This window comes from Vulpes vulpes, chromosome 6, assembly GCF_048418805.1.
Source record: "Vulpes vulpes isolate BD-2025 chromosome 6, VulVul3, whole genome shotgun sequence".
NCBI lineage: Eukaryota > Metazoa > Chordata > Mammalia > Carnivora > Canidae > Vulpes > Vulpes vulpes.
The window spans coordinates 7968793-7982318 of NC_132785.1; the positions used below are offsets into that span (position 1 = coordinate 7968793).

A 13526-nucleotide genomic window follows, 5' to 3' on the forward strand; every position below is an offset into this window, starting at 1 on the left:
CAAAAGTTTTTAACATGTAACTAGGAGAATGTCTTTGTTTTTAGGAGATACATGCTAAAGTATTTGGGGTTATCTTACTGACTCTGTAGCTTACTTTCATATAGTCCAGAAAGAGTAAAGATGAGAGTGAAAGAAATGTGGCCAAACATGAACAATTGGTAAGTATAGATAAATAGTATACAGGTTTTCATTTTATCAATATTTTACTTTGCTTGTAGGCTTAAAATTTAAGACAAAAAAATGGGGAATAAGTAATTTCAGATCATATTCTAAAGTTCATTGTGCTTCTTTCTTTTTTTCCTTTATTCTTTTGGAATCTGGAGAAATTCAAAGGAAGTTTGTCATGGAGCTGTATGTTTAAGATTTGTACAGTTTGTCCTAAGTATATTATAGCTCAATAAATAATTTAGGGAAAAAACCTGGGCTCAGAAACATGCTATCTTTTACAGAAGACTATTTGCTAATCTTTAATGAGCTATTTATCAACACCACTTTGTCTCATGCGGTGGTTCTTATTACTCCTAAGACACAGATCAAAGGAAAGAATCAGGAACTAGGATATAGATGTTAGAGACAAATGCCAGAACCAAGATTGTAAAAAGACAATTAGAAAAGCTAAATCGTATACGTTGTGGAAGAAGTTGGAGCAAAGAAATTCAGTCACAGCATGAAAAAGGAGATGTACTGTGATTCAGGGCTAGGTTTTATTACATTTGATAAAAGAGGTATCATATATATATGTGTGTGTATATATATATATATACACACATAATTCTTACATTACAATTACATATAATAGATATCTCCAAATAGGTGTCTTAAGCATAGATGGCTTTGTTTATTTGTTTCTCACCTATGAAATAAGTGTGAAGGCAGTTAGTCTAGGGGTGATGTAGTACAAATAGCAAGCAAGTATAATAGAACATTTATTTTCTAGCATTGGTCTAAGGACATAGCTGTTAGCCCCATTTCATGGGCGAAAAAAATAGAAAAACTTAGTAATTTGCTCAAAATTATAGTTAGAAAGTAACAGAATTAAGGTTTAAAGTCAGGCAGCATAGCAATAGATTACTGCTCATGAGGTGGTTTTATAGTCACAGGGCACAGCATAGCTTTTGTCTTTCTGCTCTGCTATTTCTTTTTTCTTCTTTTTTTTTTTAAAGTTTTTATTTGTTTATTCATGAGAGACACACACACACAGAGAGAGAGAGAGAGAGGCAGAGACACAGGGAGAGGTAGAAGCAGGCCCCATGCAGGAAGCCCAACGTGCGACTCCATCCAGGGTCTCCAGGTTCACACCCTGGGCTAAAAGGTGGAGCTAAACTGCTGAGCAACCTGGGCTGCCCGTGCTTTGCTATTTCTGATGTGTGTCTTTCATAGTCAAGTAGCCTCATTGACCAAGATAGCTGCTTGAGCACCAGCTACCACTTCAGTCTTCCAGGAAGGGGAAAGCAATTGAAAATCTTTTCCTGTCTGTCCCCATTTAAAGGAGTTTTCCTGGAAATTCTTCTGAGTGGCTTCCATTTATATTTCGATTTCCCAAACTTGGTAAGATGGTCATACATAGCTATAAAAAAGGTTGTGGACTCTAATCTTTTAACCGGGTACAGTTGTCAACCTGAATAGTATAAAGGTACCGTTAGAAGGAGGAGGTGAAAAGGAATGGTTGGTTAGGGCCAGTATCTTCCTAGTTTGAGAACTGGGGAGAGTGAAGCCTGAGGGCAGAAAGTAATCACCCAATCAAACTTCCTGGGATTTTTGGAAATGCAAATGGGACATCTAAAGGAAGAAAAAATTTATATGTAGTCCACATTCTTGTTCTGAGTATTGATTTTAGAGGACTATTAGAGTCTTCTTCTGGATAATATTCTGTGCAAAGCTTTATTTTTATGCTTTGTACACCCTGCAGGATTGTTTATAATAGAGAACAATTGAAACAACTGAAATAGTTAAGTGAGTGGTTATATTATGCTATATCCATGTTGTGAAGTAGTATCAGCCATGTAATATTAAGCTTGTTACGTGAATAGTTGGGAAAACTACTTATAAGTGAAAGTAAGACATACAATTTGACTTCAGATATGATTGCAACTGTGTAATAATAGATGCAGAATATAGATTGGACTGAAATTTACTCCAAGAAAAGTATTTGTGATCTCTGAAGGGTGGGATTATGAGTGACTTTTCCATATTTAAAACATATATCTTTGTGAATTTTCTCCTATAAGCATATGTTTCTTCCAAAATCAGAAATAAAAGGCAAAATTTGCTTTTAAATGTTCTATGCATGGGACGCCTAGGTGGCTCAGCGGTTGAGCACCTTCAGCTCAGGGCATGATCCTGGAGTCCCAGGATCAAGTCCCACATCGGACTCCCTGCATAGAGCCAGCTTCTCTCTCTGCCTGTGTCTCTGCCTCTCTCTCTGTGTCCCTCATGAATAAATAAATAAAATCTTAAAAAAAAAATAAATGTTCTATGCAGAGATTTAGATGTAAGTCCCTCATGGCTTGCATTTCTGGTTTTCTCCTTGATATTCTTCAGGAGCAATGCTTAAGACATGTAGACATAATCAGATCTTAGTCTAATAATAATAATAATAATAATAATAACAGAAAATGTACAACCATTTGGTAAATAAGTGGCTTTAATGCAAATGCCCATTTCCTTATCACTAAGCCATTCTTAAAGAGAATGTTTATCCTGAATATTCTCTTGTTGGACAAGACAGTCCTGCGTGGGCCTCTTCCACTCTTAGGTGTCTTGCTGGGTGTGCCAAGACCGCACACCAGACCATTCTTTCCTCTAGACTATTCCTCTCTTTAGGTAGCTGGGAACCTTGAAAGATGAGGTTAGCTTTCCCTACAACCAAGACCAAGCTTGCTTACTACCTGCTGTAAAAATGGTAGTTTCCTCAACCATGTCCCTCACCTGTCATGCCAACACACTGTGTGTGCAGTGTCTGTCATGTTGCCCCCATCAGACTTGGCGTTGGAGAGAACAGACATAAATATGCTAATGCTCATGCAGTGTGTTGTAATGCATGAGTAATAAAGTCTTAGTCTCTGACCCAGGAGTCTCATGGCTTTTTTTTTTTTTTTTTTTTTTTTTTTTTTGAGTCTCATGGCTTTTGCCAGCATCTATGGAACAGTAACAGGCTTACCGTTAGGCTAAGGTTAGCTTGTTAGGTTAAGGTTAGTTTGCAAGCAGGCTCAAATCAATTCCCAGACCTGATATCTCTATGTTCTGAAAACAGGAATTCCTTGTAGTTATTTTTACTGAGGAAGGAAATATTTTTTCTTTTTTATATTTTATTTCAATTCAATTTGCCAACATATCGTATAACATCCAGTGCTCATCCCATCAAGTGCCCTCCTCAATGCCTGTCACCCAGTCACTCCATCCCCCCACCCTTCTCCTCTTCTGCAGCCCGTTGCTTATTTCCCAGAGTTAGGAGTCTCTCATGGTTTGTACTGAGGAAGGAATTTTATACATTTTGCAAGTGTTCCTAAAAATTGGTTCCCATCTCTACTCCTGTCATTGGTTTTTGGCCTCTTAAAGGTAAGTCTCTATAACATTATGTTTCATATATATTCTTTGTATCTTTAAAGTGAATCCCTCTTGTTTTTCTCATAGCTTTTATCATTTATATGTGTATATGTGTTTTAAGGGACAAAATGTGACATCTTTCAGGTCTACCCTGTTATGGTTGTGCAGGTTGGTAAACTGCACAAACTTACCTGGCTCAGGTGATAATTTGGAGCTGAAATACGTACCAAACCATGTGCCCTGGTGTAGGGTTACTTCCACCTGAAAGAAGGGGCACATTTTTCTAATTTGCATAAATTAACCCCACCTCACTAAGTCATGAGCCTACACATAGGGGTGCTGGGATGGATGGATGAATGGATGTGTGCATGTATATACTTCTTTCGACTTTCTGTAAAGTTATCCTATGAACAAAGGTGCTGATGATCTGTGATCTCTTGTTTATCTTTTCCTCCCTGGGTGTCTGTCTGTTCAAGCCCTCTGGGTGTCTATTCAACTGTCCAGCAGAGGCTGTGAATTAAAGAACTGACCCACTTCATTCACATCAGTCTCTTGAATGTGTAGACAGTGTTTTGGGTTCTGCAGGTTCTGAGACCAAAGAGAATTCATGAGCCCTTCTACACTGGGGTTGTGGAGTGCTGGATCAGAGTTGGTGTAACAGGTGGAGTGGTTAAGGATGAATCTCTCAGCCTGTCCTTGTCTTTTTTTTGTTTTTGTTTTTTTCTTGGGAATATGGTCTGTTTATAAAAGAACTTTTGGAAACCTGAATACCCAAAAGTTTTGACTCATGTTGGCCTAAAACAGTAAGCTTCAGAGGCCGCTTTAGAAGGCCATAAAAGAAAAACCAATATGGAAAGCTGTAGCTAAAAAATAAATCTCTATCCAGTGCTTTTGATTAACCAAAAATCCTTTTTTTTTTTTTCAAATTCATACAGGTTAGGATTTTCTCGAACAATGAAAATTTCAAATTAATTTCTTACAGGACAGTAGACTACATGTCTACTATTCTGCTTAGAAAGATCTGTTTGTTACTTAATCGTCTACCTCTTTCTGAATTTTTGCTCCTGACTACGTTTCTTTTTCAGTCAAACCAGTGTTGTTCCTAATTAGAAATTTAAATTACATCTACTGCAGTTTGTACACACCAGGGGATATATTTATGTAATACTTTTAGTCAGCCAAGGTATTTTTCATAACTTCAGCATAACGTTTTTTCATAGAGTGCTTATTGATGAGACATTATAAAAATTGTGCAAGAATGAGCACCAGAGAAGCAGTTGTGTAGCTCAGGAGAGACCTCACAAGAAAAACATTCCTTAAATATATTTTTCTTTTTTGTGTTTTTTCTTTCTTTCTTTTTTCTTTTTCTTTTTCTTTTCTTTTCTTTCTTTCTTTCTTTTTTTTTTTTTTTTTTTTTTTTACGGTGCAGGAACACATTTTCCTCTTTGTCTTGTGCTGTTCTTTGTATGATCTACCCTAGTATGTTTCACGGATGTGCGCTGTTGAAAGTGAAAATAATCTTACAAATTGTGATATTTCATTAAATTTCAATGAGGTAATTAAGGAAACTCATTTTCAAAGATATACATTTATTTCAGTGGCTTGAATGTTGCTTAATCAGGAAATGCCCAGAATACTAAATATAGGTACGTTGGGCTTGTCTAGATCAGCATCTTTGAGAGTCAGAATGTTGAAAGGGAAGACATGCAGGTTAAAACAGCAGAGGCCCTTGCTGTGGGTGGAAACTAATTGGCTGAAAACATGAATAAATTATACTTGTTATTCGTGTCAAGAAAAAGCGAGGAGAGAAGGGATGAATATTTGTATCTAACAAGGCGTTACACTCTGCCACACGATAAAAAAATAAAAGATAAAAAGCAGATCCTTAGACCTAGGCTCCTCTTCCCCTAGCAGGTAAGAAGAATAGAGGCTCAATTACTTGCCATTCTTTCTTCTGAATATTATGTTTCAGATCTGGCATGTTCAGGCAAGAAAATGTTACTAAAAAGGTTGCTAAGGAATTCTCTAACATGAAACATTTATTACTGGGACCTCTGTCCTTGACCCTGGGGTTATGTTCAAATGCTTTAAGTTAAAAGGCTCTGAATTTAGGGTTGGATAATTCCCTCTTTTCATGGTCCTGCACTGTGTCTGGGTACTCGTAGGCTACACGGATTGCAATAGATCGACTACAGTTCAGTTCCTAAAACAAAAGATTCTAGTATGATGTCATCAGACTTAACCTTATCCAGATTAGAAATTGTAGAGTAAAAAAAAAAAAAAAAGAAAGAAAAGAAATTGTAGAGTAAGATCTTTTTAGAAACAGATTGATTTTGTTTTCTTTCCCAATCTTTCACAAAATTTGCGTAGGGGAGACCCAAGGAACTTGCAAAATTCTCCATGAGTTTGCTGTTAGTAAAGTCCTAGTACTTCTTTTGCCATTTTAGAACCTACCTTTTAAACTTGAGCTTGCTAAACTTCTCTGAAGATTCCCCCCCCCCCCCCGGGGTCTCTGTAACTCTCCCCCACCTTGGATCTCTCCTTATCCTATTTTGACACTTGTTTGGGTATTCTCGTGGTGTGCTCCTGCGGTTCTGTAAATTGTTCCAAACTAAAGTCTACTCTCCGTTAAACTGGTTGGTGCCTGTTTTTTCATATTTTCCTCACTCTTCAATAGCCCCTTAGCACAAGTCCATAAATAGGTGCTCAGTTAAGTAGATTCCTTTGGAAGCCTCTCAAGAGGCTGGAGATAAATGACAGTCCTACTGTATGCTTTCTGTATTGAGCTGAAGAGTTAGCTGCAGATGCCCAGCTGGTCTAAGACAGAAGTCCTGGGTTCGAGTCTAAGCATCACCGCTTAATGAACCTCATGACCTTTGGCAGATGATTTAAAGTCTACGTGTTTATCAGTGATTTAATCCCTAAATCCCCTTAAGTTTAAATGTTGAATTATCTATCTAGCTTGAATTATCTACGGGGATGGTTCTCACAACGTGGTCCCTAGATCAAGAACATAGACATTACCTGGGAATTGTTAAAAAATGCAGCTTCTCAACCCCCACCCCAAACCTCCTGAATTAGGAACGCTGCACTCTAATAGGCCCTCCAGGTGATTCTGAGACACACTAACGTTTGAGAACTACTGGTTTGTATAGAGTCAAATCCCTGGTAGGGTGAGAAGCTTTATACCTTAAAGTTAGTGGACATTGAGGATTGTGCAGTCATGTCACGGCTGGTACTTAAATCCAGTACCTTGTGTTTCATCTTTAAGGCTCTGTACAGTGGCTCACCACTGCATCATATTCAAGTGTGCAGCTATTATCCAGAATTGCAGCTCCCAAGCTCCTATGAAGTGCTGGCAATTGAGGACTGAAAAATCTTTCTTAGGGTGAACAAAGAATATGCAATGGACAAGGGATTAATTTCCAGTAGCAGCCTCCTGATTTTATATTCATAGCGTCGTATGCATGTGAGGCTACACATGCAACGTCTGCTGATACACATTAGGTAATTGGGCATCTTGCAGCCCCATTTGCATGCAAAGGTGGTTGTACACTTCCCATTTACAAGTCTAAAATTAAAGCCCAGTTTGAAGCAGGCTGAAGTCTTGCTGCTAGGAAAATAATGAGATAAGGAAGAAATGACTTCTGTTAATCAGCACTTTGGCCTCTACTGTTCAATCTTTGCTAATTTGTCCTTTGAAATTGTACATTCTGTATTGAAGAGAAAGAATTCTAAGAGTATCTGGTTTTTTTTTTTAAACCCTACATTTATAAGCTGTGTTTATCCATAGTATTTCCTCTAAAACTGTCCCCACACATATGCTGCAGTCTGTTGCACTAGATTTCTGCTCTATGCAGTATTTGTACTCTTGTGGGACCACGTGCATCATCTCAATCCCCCCCCCCCCCCCCTTCAATATACAGACTAGCTCTGTGGCATCATTTCGTTTTAGTTCAGCCCACATGCATCAAGCAGCTACTTTGTGCCAGGCATTGTGCCAGAGGCTGGGTGTGTATAGATCAGTCAAGTTTCTGTCCTCAAAAGCTCACAATATTTTAACAACTTCCTGGTATCTCAGTGTTGTGTATTTTTTTTTTTAAGATTTTATTTATTTATGAGAGACACAGAGAGAGAGAGAGAGAGAGAGAGAGAGAGAGGGGCAGAGACACAGGCAGAGGGAGAAGCAGGCTCCATGCAGGGAGCCTGATGTGGGACTTGATCCCGGGTCTCCAGGGTCAGGCCCTGGGCTGAAGGCAGTGCTAAACCGCTGAGCCACCCGGGCTGCCCAGTGTTGTGTATTTTTGCTGAAATCAAGTCTTCCCAGATCCCCATCCCATGAATTAAAATCCTTCTCTGATTATGTTCTACTTGTGTCCCCAGGAGGATGGGGGACCTAGTAGATCCAGGCCTGGAAGAGTCAAAGTCCCAAAGCACAAGACTGTGGTCAGAGGGTTACTCAGATGTGTCATGAAGAGAAGGTGGCTGCATTGCAAATGGCCTGTATTTCCAGTTTGTGGGAACAAGAATGCACAAGTGTTTTCTGTACCCCCAACGTGGGTCATCACGGCAGAGAATGCCCATCTAGAGCCCTTTCCAAGGGAGTTGCCCACGAGTGCCACCTGGAGGAACAATGGATCCCTACAAAGACAGTTTACCAAGAGCCAAAAGGAAGTAGTCACTTGTCAGTGTTCACCAACTGCTTTATATTTTCACGTTTGGCCCTGTGCGTTTGTTTTATCTTGGCAACTAGATTGGAAGCTCCTAGAGTACAGAGCTGGGTCTTAAGAAGAAGGGTCTCTTACATGATATCTGTTTGTGGGTGATGAGCATAAGTATATGAGCAGAAAGACTGGAGGTTTATATGCATGAGTAGTTCCTCATGGTAATCAGTTTTTCTCATCTTCATTCTAGCCCAGGCGCATATACCATGATAGCACCCAAAGAAAACCGAAGAAGTCAGATACAAAGGAGTACGTATTTGTATCCATTCAACATTCAGAATGCTTCTCCTCTTCTTATAGAGGAGGATTGGTTTACTTAAGTTGTAGTATTTTTATTTTCTCGTTTGTATAGACTCACCAGATCTTACACCAATTTTTTTTTCTTTTTTAAACTTCAGCTGCTTTAATTATACCTTCTGAAATTATTCTATTGTTAATGCTTCTAAATTTGTTTCTCTATGTTAATAGCAGAAACTCATGTAATGTGGTTGTAAATCTCCGATTTCCATTGCCCTCAAACAATTTCACCATCTATTGCCAGTAAATCTATCTAGTTCCCAGGAAGTTGGGCTGGCCGCAGATACTTTTACAGAACTATGAACACCTGTGGGGCAGATGAATTATATATGAAATATATTATGACATAATTTGTCTTTTCTTTTCTTTTCTTTTCTTTTCTTTTCTTTTCTTTTCTTTTCTTTTTTTTTTTAGATTTTATTGGGATCCCTGGATGGCTCAGTGGTTGAACATCTGCCTTCAGCCCAGGGCATGATCCTGGAGCCCCAGGATCGAGTCCCATGTCGGGCTCCCTGCATGGAGTCTGCTTCTCTGTCTGCCTGTGTCTCTTCCTCCCCTTCCCCCCCGTCTCTCATGAATAAATAAATAAAATCTTAAAAAAAATATTTTATTTATTTACTTGAGAGAGAGAGAGAGCAAGAGTGAATGTGTGAGAGAGAGAGAGAGAGCACATGCAGGAGGGAGGGAAGAGGGAGAAGGAGAAGCAGACTCCCCCCTGAACAGGGAGCCAGACACAGGACTGGATCCCAAGACCCTGGGATCATGACCTGAGCTGAAGGCAGATGCCCAACTGACTGAGCCACCACCCAGGAGCCCAATTTGTCCCTTTCTTGATCTGTCCTGTCCCATCCCTTCTTAATAGAATCTTTCTTTAGCCTCTGTGTTCCCATAATTGTGTAAGTATCTGAGTCTACCCTCAGCTATTTTTATTTGTGTACTTGGCTTGTGTGCATTACCATCTCTTTGAGGGCAAGGACACCTTACTTATTTTTGTGCTCCTTGTACCTAGTGGGTATGTAACATTTTTGCCTGAAGTTGTACAGTAAAATAAATGCTGTCATTTAAAGTTAAAGCATTATATCTTAGAGGTGGATGGAGAACTAAAGTTCAACTAGTTCACAAAGAAGTTATGAGGCTTGTTCAAGTCAAGCTCTGGGCTAGCCCTGATGTTCTGTGCTCTCCTTTATGAGATCTTGGTAGGAAATTTAATACTGTGGCTAAGAATGGACATACAGGCACAACAGGCCTCTACATTAGAGACTTTGGTCTCCACCACACAGGTGGCACCCTGGGTGGTACACCTGCATCAGAACACCTGCCGGATACAACAGTCAACTATGCAGAGCGATTGTGGGTGCTACCGGTGGGCGACCACCCGAATCCTAAAGGTTCTGGCATTTTACAAGCTTTTGATTTCAATACTTTCCAGGAATTTAAGCCTTGGTGTGGTCTGGAATTTTGGGATGTTTCATTTTTTTCCCCTTTTTTCTGCTGATAATTAAAAACTACCATATAGGGACCTTTGAAACAATCAGGTCTGGGGAGATTTCAGACGTGCCTTGGGAAAGACAGGATCAGGATCTCTGGAGCCCCCTGCTGTCACACAGGGTGCATATTTGGGGAAATAGTAACGCTCCAGCACGATGAGGCCTTTGGCCTGGTGGTATCCAGCGCCAGGAACCCAAGAGCCCTCACTCCTCCCAGCTGCAGTAAGCTTGGGGGACATTTAAAGTACAGTTACTATGGGCATCAGAATTCTATGGGGAGGGCAGCCCGGGTGGCTCAGCGGTATAGCACCGCCTTCAGCCCATGGCCTGATCCTGGAGATCCCGGATCGAGTCCCACGTCGGGCTCCCTGCATGGAGCCTGCTTCTCCCTCTGCCTGTGTCTCTGCCTCTCTCTCTCTGTCTCTCATGAATAAATAAGTAAAGTCTAAAAAAAAAAAAGAATTCTCTGGGGATATGTTTACTGTGTGTGAAGAGTTCTTATCGACATATGGATAGTCTCATTTTGCACATATCGTCTATAGGGAATTAAAAAAATGAATTTGATATAGGATTTTAAAAATGACAGAATGAGAGAAAAAAACTAAACTCCCTTATTTTAGTAGTTCAGGTTTTTTTTTTTTTTTTTTTTTTTAAATCAAATTTGAACCTTCAGTTCATACTCTTGGAGAGAAAGTGCCTCAGGGGTGGGTGCAGGGTGACTACAGGGGGTGGGGTGGGGCCGGGTAGGGTAGGGTGGGGTTGGGGGGAGGGGGTTTCTTCCTTTCCTGGATATTCTGTCCACGGATGCTTGCATACAGTTAATCGCCCTCTGACGTTTGTTCCTTTCAAGGGACCTGTTTCCTTTTTACATTCTAATAATTGATGACATTTCTCACTTGGCTTAGTTGCTGAGCAAGAGCTGAAGAATCTTGAGAAGTGGAAGGAGCAACATAGAGCGAAGCCTGTTAACCTGGTGCCAAGGCGGTTAGGTAAGCCAGCAAACCAGGTGCCTGAATCGGGAGGACAGGGCCACCCAGGGATCCTGTTAGCACCTTGCCTACACCTGTCTTTGGACACAGGTTACAGGTTTTTGGGTCACTGTGCTGCTTGGAATGGAATGCATTTAAAATGGAAACTCTTAGGTGTGTAGGGATGTTGTTGTTTCTGATTTTCTGCAAGAAGCAAATGTATGATGCCACAGTTGTGTGGGAATAAAGTGATGGCTTAATTGCTGAATAATTTAGATCCTCTTAGATGATCAACTCTGAAGAAAGCTTACCTGGGGTGCTGCATATGCCTTGTCGTAGCACTAGTCAGGATGGGAGTAAAAGCTAGCACGAGCATATTAATCCTGCCAGGATTAATGCTAATGGGAAAATAAATGAATGGAGATTCAATTCTAAAACTAAGAATGAGAATGAGCTGGGGACCTGGTGGTGGGTATAAAGAGAACACCACCTGTGTTTTCATTCTACAGATAGACCTTTGGGCCTCTGGAGTGCACGCCAGTGTGATGAATTGTGCGGGCTGCCCTTGCCTGGTGTTTGAATCATTCAACAGGGATGCCACCTAATGGGAATCATTCACGTCCTTTCTTTTCTCTTCCAGCAGCATCTGAGAACTGAAAGGGCTGGTGAAAATAAAATAACCTAATTTGGAAATCATTTGATGGGTGAAAGTGATGGTATTATCACCATCATTCCACTGTATTTCGGGGAAAGCGGTTAACCTCAAGTGTCACCTTTATGCTGAATAAGCCACATTTGAGGGGCAGAACCAAGGAACAGCTTTGTCCTTCCTAATGCCCCCCCCCCACCCCACTGGCTGTGTGGGACTGGTTTTTCCCCATGCTCTTTGGATGAAATTAGATCTTTTTGGTCTTTCTCAAATAAAAGTTGTCCAGCTAATTCTAGGCGTTAAATAGTATCATTTAGTCATTAATGTTCAGTCTTAGGTACTAGTCAAAACTCTGTTACTGATGGAGATTCAGGCGCTCTCTCTGCTCCAGGCCAGGCCTACTCTGAGTAGAAAGCCAGCAAAGGAAATGGGACATGGCTGAATTTTTCTCTATTGACTGTTCTGTTCCCAAATTCTGACCTCTCCTGGGTAGAAGAGAGGAGAGATAAGAGAGGTAGGACCTGTACTGCGCAGATCCTGGTTTCTGAAAGTCCCTGCTGTGCATTCTCGCTCCTGGAGTTCTTCAGAGCCCCCTTGCCTGCCATCTATCTCTCTCCTGGATTTCTCCCATAGACACTACATATACTTTCTTGCTGGCGTACTTGGCTTCACCACTGGCTCTTAAGCAGGTAGACCATCTTTGTAGGGTGGCCCACATGGGCAAGCCCCTGTAAGATGGCTTTACATTGCCATTCTCTTTCATGCATCCCAAATGGGGAGCACAGGAAACACTTGTGTATCCTTTCTTCCCCCATACTCTGGGAGTACAGACCATTTGCCATGCAGCCACCTCTTCTTGATGACCTGGGTAGCCATCTAACAGCAGCCAGCATCCCTGACTTCTCTAGGAATAGGTACACTAGATGCTTCAGTCATTGGAGATGCAAATTGAGTTCTCCAAGTGATTTTCATGATCTCTTGCCCATTTTGACGTAACATCCCTTCTTCCCCAAATATACACACAGACAAAATGGAATTCACAAAGACCTCTTTCCTCTGATTCAACCTCCTGTGACCTATCCAGCCTCTTTTATGGGCTGAAGGCAGTTGCTAGTTAAGGTTCCCCTAACTGTTTTTCAGTTACCCCTTTGCAGATCCTGCTGAGGGAGCCAGGCCCCTCACTTTAGAACCTGGAGCAGTTGGTGCCTAGTATCCCAGGGCCTTAGCCAATGTGAGCAGGAGTCTCATTGCAGTTTTCTGTTAATAATATACCTAAAATGGTCAAGGTTATAAGTATGGGAAGAGGCTGGGGGTAAAGAGAAAAATTTAGACTGTGTTAAACCTTGAGATAAGTTTTGAACAAAACCTTCAAATTATTAGGAATCTGACTTTCTTTATTTCTATTAATTTTCACTTCCTGCCCTATTCTTCTACCCCTTAGAATATTGGAATAGTCCTGGGAGATGCTGACAGTGGCTGTAACATTAGATAAAAGCTCCAATAGCCCTCACTGTTTCTTTCCCATTCCCCAATCCCCCACAACAGAGACTGAAGGGCCAAAGCAAAATAGGCCTTATACATCTTTTGGGACTCAGAAGAAATGTCTCTGTGGTGTTTTTATCAGTTCAATTACAAAAACTACAGTGAATGCAAATTGTTTTAATGCTTCTTCTGTGTGAATGAATCTTTCAGAGAACTGACACTTTTAGTGACCAAAGCACCGGAGAATTATTTCAAAGGGATCTTTATAATGCACAAACCCAGCTTGCATAAACACTGAGAAATCCCTAAACAGCAATTTTTAGATGATTGTCAAGCTGCAAGGATTTCTGTCTCCAAATTATTTGAGGTTTAA

General features: G+C 40.6%; 1 protein-coding gene across 7 annotated transcripts in view; it reads left to right on the forward strand.

Annotated features, from left to right (window-relative positions):
- The window catches only part of EPSTI1 (epithelial stromal interaction 1), a 92102-nt gene that overhangs the window by 10606 nt on the left and 67970 nt on the right, over nt 1-13526 (forward strand). For 5 of the 7 annotated variants that reach the window (XM_072760599.1, XM_072760600.1, XM_072760601.1 and 2 more), the window contains exons 2-3: nt 8461-8519; nt 10960-11043. In XM_072760599.1, the coding sequence (XP_072616700.1) occupies nt 8461-8519; nt 10960-11043 (143 nt within the window). The remainder of the gene's footprint in view (nt 1-8460; nt 8520-10959; nt 11044-13526) is intronic. The other 2 variants (XM_072760604.1, XM_072760605.1) reach the window with 1 other exon arrangement.